Source organism: Diorhabda carinulata, chromosome 9, assembly GCF_026250575.1.
Source record: "Diorhabda carinulata isolate Delta chromosome 9, icDioCari1.1, whole genome shotgun sequence".
Lineage (NCBI taxonomy): Eukaryota > Metazoa > Arthropoda > Insecta > Coleoptera > Chrysomelidae > Diorhabda > Diorhabda carinulata.
Window position 1 is genome coordinate 23,749,231 of NC_079468.1, and position 8,513 is coordinate 23,757,743.

The 8,513-nt window shown below is 30.5% G+C and overlaps 1 protein-coding gene across 1 annotated transcript; it reads right to left on the bottom strand.

The window, feature by feature from the left end:
- Nucleotides 1–1,200: 1,200 nt before the first annotated feature.
- Nucleotides 1,201–4,674, bottom strand: LOC130897839 (juvenile hormone acid O-methyltransferase-like). Its single transcript, XM_057806763.1, has 3 exons — nt 4,251–4,674; nt 2,657–2,931; nt 1,201–1,639 (listed from the first exon to the last, which is right to left on the bottom strand). The coding sequence occupies exons 1-3, from the start codon at nt 4,613–4,615 to the stop codon at nt 1,449–1,451; spliced, it is 831 nt and encodes a 276-aa protein (XP_057662746.1). The 5' UTR covers nt 4,616–4,674; the 3' UTR covers nt 1,201–1,448.
- Between the last annotated feature and the right edge of the window lie 3,839 nt (nt 4,675–8,513).

Genomic DNA, 8,513 nt, shown 5'->3' on the forward strand with positions numbered 1-8,513 from the left:
TTATTAAAGCTACAAATATTGATATTACTTTTAGCTTGAATCTAATGGAATTATATCATTCAATCCACGAGTATTTAATTTACACACAGCTCGAAATTCCTGTACCTCTATTATTACAATTTGTCTTTGTTCCTAAATAATTTGATATAAAGTACGTTCCACTGAACGTTAAATTAAATTACACGCAGACTATGGAACATATTTATTTTCACAAAAACACCAAATTGTTTGTTGTTGGGGGTTTTAATTGGAACTCACCAATAATGTCTACGAATATTTAAATTATCTACAGCTTTCAAGTCATAAACCTCTATCAGTTTAAAATTTATCTATGAATATTATGTTAGTAATATGATCACGAATATTGAAACTATCCAAAAGATCCGTTTTAATATAACGCCACTACCATATTATGTAAAAAAATTATGTATAATTACCCTTATGTTACTTTGATGAGGTTATGAAGTTGAAATTAATGAACCTCTATTAAATACACGTTTGTCTATGTTTCTAAGGAAGTGTGTTGGTAAAATGATCAGTGTACGAACATTGAAAATACTTACAATGACTACAAAAATCATAAAATCTTCATCAATAATAACTTTATATGTGTTTCTGAGTAACATTAGTATTATGTATCGATATTATATTGGTAAAATTATCATTTTATGATTATTTAAATTACTAACAACTTTTAATTGATAAACCTCTATCGGGAATTAATTTGTCAATGTCAATCTATTTTTTTTAAATAATCGTTTTGCTCGAAATAATTATCTATGTACAATAAAAGTAGTTTTGTGCTACGGAAAATTTTTTACATCAACTTAGAAGTTAAAGATAAAGATTTTTATGCAATTTTGGGTCATTATATATTAGGTTTCTCATGAAAAAAACCTAGCAACATAAACAAAACACTTCCTATAAATTGAAGCATTTTATGAAAAAAAAAAGGATCGTTCCTAAAGCGACGTTGCCATATCAAAATATTATTTTACCTATTGAAATGGAAGCGGTGAAAACCGGATATGATTAATATTCGTTTTTATTTTATGAATTAGCATGAAATAAAAATTCGTGCTAACATTTTTCCAATTTTGAGCAGAAAATATACAGAAAATAACTAGTACTTCAAAACACGTCTCGTACATAAAAATTATACCGATTAGGTTAGATTTCCCCTCCAATAAAAAAGCCAGGTTAAGTTAGGTGATTTATTTGAAAAATTAAACTCCTAAACTTCATTCTACAATTATAATAAATCATTAAATTATGTTTGTAACAAGCCGATAAAAAATGACTTGCTGTTCAAATATTCATACGCATCATCAATGACATCTATCAATGTCTGCTGACACCAACTACGATTTTTGTGCTATTCACTTTATTTTTTTTTAGTACAGCCTCGTACATCCTCCTTCGGTAAATTTCTAATTGTAATAATTTCCTTATAAAGGTTTAGAAGCGACTACGATGAATATCTTGTGGAATTCACGAATCGTTTTTTCTCCGTTATTATTTAAATTTTTTATAGTTACACATTTCAGATTCTCCACTTCCGTTATAAAGTCTTCTAAATAAGTTTCTACGTCATCTGGAGGTAATTTCGGTATAATAGGATTCACAGCGCTGATTGTATCTAAAACCAAATACCGAAACGACATCAATAACTATATTAAAATATAAAAATTTTTTATGTCCCCCGGTAACATTGTAAAACTTTGTATAACCGCGTGAGGTAATTGAATGAATCGAATACTTTGATTTTTCTAATGGCTCATAGATGGCGCTTGCGATAACTTTTGTAACAAATCAATCATAACGGTATTAATTATTTATACATTATTCACTCTCAATTTGCAAAAATTACAAGATGATTTAAACTGTTGAATTAACTATAATTATTAATTTATGTTGTAATAATACTTGTTAGTTTTCCTATTAAAACTTTGAAGCTTGGCATCACTGTATTGAAATATGACTGTTTACAGTAAACGATTAAAAATATAAGTTTAGGGATTATTTATGTTTTATTATGAAATAATTGTAATTTTATTTTGTCTATTTATTCATTATGATTTATCTATTTGGAAGGAACACCTTTCGTGGTTTAGATTCGCGGTTGTTTTAACACGTGACAAGTTTACACAATAAATATTTTGTTATTATTTTTTCTACGAATTCAAACTAGGGGCCGATATGATTAGAAAGGTGAATGCATTCTATGGAATGTTAATAGGGCGCATATGTTAATCCAATTTAAACGATTTCAATTTGCCCAAAAAAATACCAATATATTATGACGATGAATCATTGAAAATTATATTTTGATCTTTGTTAAAATAAAACGATCCCATTTAAAATAACATAATGTGATTTATATTAAACTTGATAGATAGATAATTAATGTATAAATATGATTGTCGAATAAAAATATTAACGAATTCCCGCCAATACTAACTTAACCTTAAAAAAAAATCTCTCGTGTACATTATTATTAGAATGAGTTACATAGTTGCCAAGTTTTTTTTATTTTCTTTGAGTTAGATATAAAACTAAAACGTGCTGTAATATAAAATTATTATTATTAATAGAGTTATTCTGGAGGATTTTTCGATTATTGTTGTTTTGTTGACTGAATTATTAGATGACTTACTTTTGAAAACTTCCAAGTTTGGAAACAAAAATGATCTCTGGACCATTTTACATACTTTTATATCGAATCCGATTTTTCTTAAAAGATTCCTCAGATATTTCTCTGGGTTTTTTAGTGTATGATACGGTGATATATATTCTTTCGTTGAATAGTGTTGCCATTTTTTATGTTTGGACATGTTTTCGTAGATATCGTATAAGTTAGATTTTGCTATGAACGACATTAATATGTCCCCTCCTGGTTTCAACATGTTGAAGATATTTTGAAAGGCTCTCCTGAAAAAAAAAGTGCTTTTCATATATTCGGCTAAAACTTTCGAAAAATACTAATTCTATGACGAAAGATTCGGACACGTTGTCTCAGAAATACCTGGTTCAACAAAGGAGTCATAAAAAATGTACTTTCTTCGGAAAATCATCGTCCGATGAGTCGTTTTTTTGAGTCAGGGAACAGAAAATAATCCCAGGGGACTAAATCTGCCGAATATGGTGCATTAGATAGCGATTCAAACTTTAATTTAGTTCTGACGAAACAACATTTTCTTTTTGGTCAAATACGGTTGTTTCTGCTTGATTTCTTCGCTCAAACGTTGCAATATAACTCGATGTTGATAGTTTTTCCTTTTTCAACGCGATGGATGAAAATTATCTCACGGGAATCCCAAAAAATCGACGCTTGCTGATGGAACGATCTTTGACTTCTTTGGAGCTGACTCTCCCATTATTTTGATTGTTCTTTTGGTTCTATTGGTTCCGTTTAAATCAGACAACGATGTTAAGTCAAAATTTCTTCTGCTTCAGCAATTTCTTCTTCATTTAACCACCTCAATTCGACGACCAAAACGTTTCTAATCATCGGTGTCTGTACGACCACGTTTAAATCCAGCAAATTAATAATAAATCGATGGATAACTAACACTTTTGAAGCCATTGCTGAGCTTGTACAGTATTTTATTGTTTTCGTCAAGAAATTAACATAAATAGTTTCACTTTAATGGCTGTCACTTTCAAAAGTTGGTACTCCGTAAACGTCATATAAATTTGACAATGACAGCTCCATCTGTGTGTGAGTCACGCGATTTATTGAGTTATAAGCGAAATTTCGGAATGCAAATCAATGAAGACCTTGTATAAACAGCGTCATATCACGAGTTAAATTGAAAAACCGATAAAAAAACTGTGATTCATCACCAAAATTGATATTTCGGCCGGGGAAATTTTGTTTTAAATAATTTCATACGAGGAATCGCCCTGTATATCTGGAGTTTACCGAATAATTAAAAAAATAAATGGTATACAAGTGATTGTGTTTAAAATAAAAAATTTGGTATCGATTTAAAAATACAAATCGATTTTTTTTTCGATTTATTAACGAAATTATTTTTGTTTGATGTTTCCCACTGTATAGTTTTGACATTTTTTTCTCTATTTACTTCGATGTATCCTAATTTTTCGAAACAAAATCGACGTTATAAACGGATCTATCAGATTTGTATCAAAAACACTTTCGACGTGGAATTGGTATATAAAAATCGAAATTTTGATAAAAAAAAATGTTTATAATGGAATTATATGAATTTAATGAAACGACTTACCTTTGTTTTTTCACCCAATGCAACGTGTAGAAAGAATAGATGTGGTGGAAGTGATTTTCGAATTCTTCGGGAATATTTTCGGAGCCGATATCGATTTCGACGAAATCGACTTTCGGCGTGCGATATCTACTTTTCGCAAACTCTAACATATTTTGAGAACAATCACCGGCGACGATTTTCCCGAAATGTTTCGGTAATTTCGGTATCAAATGTTCGAATAAAAATCTACCGTCCCCGCAACCTATATCCAAAGCGTTTTCCCCCTCGATTTTCCATCGGGAAATATCGAAAAACTTTTCCAAAACGAAGACGTTGTCGGTTTTTTGCAAGTCTTGAAATTTGGCGTACAACTGAGGTCGGTCCATTTTGGAAAAAAATTTCGACGTTGTAACCAAGATGGCAAGTGTATTTAAAGACGTCGCCTTTATGTAAAGCTTTTATAAACATATAGTATATATAGAGGGGCGGACGAGATTTTCGTTGATACAGTGATCCTCAAACGCCGTTTCGGTAATCCCCACTAATGTTTAAATTTATCTTTTGATCATTGTTATTACCATTCGAAACAAACTGATTCTTTCAGCGCCAATAGAAAACTTTTATATACGTTGTGTCAACCGAAAAACTTTCATCGAAATTCCTAAAATATTTATTTTCATCCATTCGACTGAGTAAACTATTCGAATGACCTCGATCTATTCAAAAATCTATTCTTTACACAAAGAAAGAAATCGCAAGGTTATAGATCCGGCGAATACGTTGAAACTAATGTCTTTCTAGAAGATAAAAACTCTGATTTATACTCAACGCGCACAGCTCGCGATTTCTGAGCGTTTTCTTTTTATAATACGCCCAGAAACTGTCGAAAAAGTAATTGAGGAGTTTTCGCTTTCTTATGCGAGCTTTTTTCGGTCTTGGATCTTTTAGTGCTAACTTCGGCGCTTAGTTTCAACGTTTTTCCTAATAACGAACGCATATGAACAATATTTTTTCGAAAATCGACACGAACGAACGCTTATGTCAGAAATAAACGGACGCAGAACACAGTAGATGTCAAAAATCAACTCGAGCGAACGCGTCCGAGTAAATTAAATCAGGAAAAGTAGCATAAACGAACGTATCTGACTGAAGGAATGTCATAAACAAACGTCCCATCGAACTAAAGTTCTTTAAATAATCCTCGTGGACGAAAATATCTTATATAATGGAAAAAAACTGTATAAACGAACGCACGTCACAACAAATATCAAAAACTAACTCGAGCGAACGCGTCTGACTAAATTAGATCAGGAAAGTAGCATAAACGAACGTATCTGACTGAAGGAATGTCATAAACGAACGTCCCACCGAACTAAAGTTCTTTAAATAATCCTCATGAACGAAAATATCTTATATAATGGAAAAAAAAAACAGTATAAACGAACGCACGTCACAACAAATGTCAAAAAGTAACTCGAGCGAACGCGTCTGACTAAATTAGATCAGAAAAAGTAGCATAAACGAACGTATCTGACTGAAGGAATGTCATAAACGAACGTCCCACCGAACTAAAGTTCTTTAAATAATCCTCATGGACGAAAATATCTTATATAATGGAAAAAAAAACAGTATGAACGAACGCACGTCACAACAAATGTCAAAAACTAACTCGAGCGAACGCGTGTGAGTAAATTAGATCAGAAAAAGCAGCATAAACGAACGTATCTGACTAAAGGAATGTCATAAACAAACGTCCCACCGAACTAAAGTTCTTTAAATAATCCTCATGAACGAAAATATCTTGTATAATGGAAAAAAAAACAGTACGAACGAACGCACGTCACAACAAATGTCAAAAACTAACTCGAGCGAACGTATATTGCAGTAGGTGTAAAAAATTATGTCAAGCAAACGCGTCTGACCGACTGAAGAACGCACCTCAACAAAGCTCTCTAAAAAATAGTTATATACGAACGCACCTCACCAAATTTATTTAAGATTAGTTATAAACGAAAGCACCTCTCCCTAAGTTCCTTCAAACACTACAATAAACAGCAGTATCTTACAAAAGAAGTAAAAAATTAGCACCTCAACGAAATTATTTAAAAAAAATCATAAAAGGAGGTAGGTATGTTACGGAAATAATGAATGAAATAATCAGCATAAACAAACGTATATCACAGTAGGTGTCAAAAGACAACTTATGCGAACGCATCTGATCGAATTACATAAAAAAAATCAATATAAACGAACGCACCTTACCAAAGTTCTTTCAAAACTGTCAAAAATCAACTCCAGCGAACGCATATCTCAGAACAGTGTCAAAAATTGACTTATACGAATACATACGATTGGATTAGATAAAGAAAAACATAAACGAACGTATCTGACTATGAAATTCTTTTAAAATTCAATTTTAAACGAACGTACTTGACCTTAAAAAACATCATAAGCAAAAGTTCCTTATAAACGTGAAAAAAATCAGCATAAATGAACGCATATTACAATATGTGTCAAAAATCAACTTAAGCGAACGCATCTCACCAATGTTCTATAAAAAATGATTATAAACGAACGCACCTCAGCATGATTTTTAAAAAAATATTAATGACCGAACGCATCTCACCAAAGTTCTTTCAAAAATTATCGTAAACCTTATATCGTATACCTTACAAAAGAAGTTGAAAGGTCAACATAAATGAACGCATAGTACAATAAGTGTCAAACATCAACTCCAGCGAACACATCTGATCGAAGTACATCAAAAACAATCAGCACAAACGAACGCAACTCACCAAAATACGAACCCTATAAGGTTTTATTATTTCTTGGACCCTTTTTGATGCTAAATTGTCTTGATTTGGGTTTACATCGACAATCTGCATAATTATATCAATAAATATAATATATATAATATATAAAAATATATATTGATAGTTTTAAATGGGTTTGAACGTATAAATTGTTGCATTGCAAATCATATAGAATTCCGATTCAAAATTCACGTTTATTTGTTGAAATATTTTATTTTTAAAATCATAAAATGGAATGACAATAACAACAAATCGAATGCTAAAAGACTAAAAAAAATAATACAGTTTGAATGTCACTGATACATTGCCGTCACCAAGACAACAAATTGTTATTTAAAAATCTACACCTATAACCTCTCGAGTTATTTCTATTTTTTTCTAACAAAAAATATTCTTTGTCAAATAATATACATATATATTTATTAGAAAATACCTTGAACGTATCGGTTATCTATATTCTATTTAAATAATAGTTTTAAATAACTTGAAAACTCAAGTTTCCTTGGGGCGTGAAATTATTTATTTAATAAACAAACATAATGCTGAAACTCATTTTTGACAACGAAATGTCATAATAGAAATCTTAATTTCATTTATTAATCGATTATATCGATGTTATAATAGAATTTTAGGTTCATAAACATTCAAAATAAATATCAGATTAATCGATTTTATCGTTATCTTAAGGGATGTTCGTGATAAATAAAATTCGAAGTGAATCATAAAACTAATATTAGCAATGTTGCCACACTTTAAAAAGTAGTATTTGTTAATTAGAGATTTTTTCTATTGAAATAATAATACATTAAAAATAATGAACAAATTGAATATAAATATTCCACATTGTGTATTTATAATTTAAAATGAATTTAAAGTCGTTGTGTTAGTAGAATTGACCCTTTGAAAATATATTTGCGATACGACCTTGATACTGACCACTACAACATTTAAGACTTTGGTTTAGGACCCACGAAAGCGGGCAGATATATAAGGTCATCTACCCGGTTCGGTAGAAATGAAAAACAAAAAAAAAAATACGTATATTTTCGACAAAAACTAAATTGTGTCTGGTCAGGACGAGATGGCGGCTTTTTTTTTTCTTCAATTTTCATCATTCCTTCTCTTCGCGTCTTAACAAGTGGTTGTTAAACGTTGGTTGAACCGAAAAAACTGCGTATATATTCTCGTTTTGTTTTATTTAACTGAACCGACCATACCCCTTTTATATTTGATCGTTATAATACTCGCAAATTTACTTTTTTATTTTCACAATGATAAACCGCTTTATTGAATTGAAATTGTTATCAAAATGCACAAGTTTAATGTTAATGGAATTGATGTAAAAATATTTTCTAACCTAACTTAACCACGTATTTTCAGCTATTGATATTTTGTGCTTGTGCATTCACGTTGCTAATTAAATTGCTTAGAATTTATATTTTTCTTATTACCGAACAAAAGCTCTTCCAAA

Bases quoted from the DNA above. Each gene is read 5' to 3' on its own strand.
- LOC130897839 (XM_057806763.1), bottom strand. From the start codon at position 4,615: ATGGACCGACCTCAGTTGTACGCCAAATTTCAAGACTTGCAAAAAACC. The intron at 2,932-4,250 runs GTAAGTCGTTTC...TTTTTTTTTCAG, and splicing joins CATTGGGTGAAAAAACAAAG to GAGAGCCTTTCAAAATATCT. The intron at 1,640-2,656 runs GTAAGTCATCTA...ATTTGGTTTTAG, and splicing joins AAACTTGGAAGTTTTCAAAA to ATACAATCAGCGCTGTGAAT.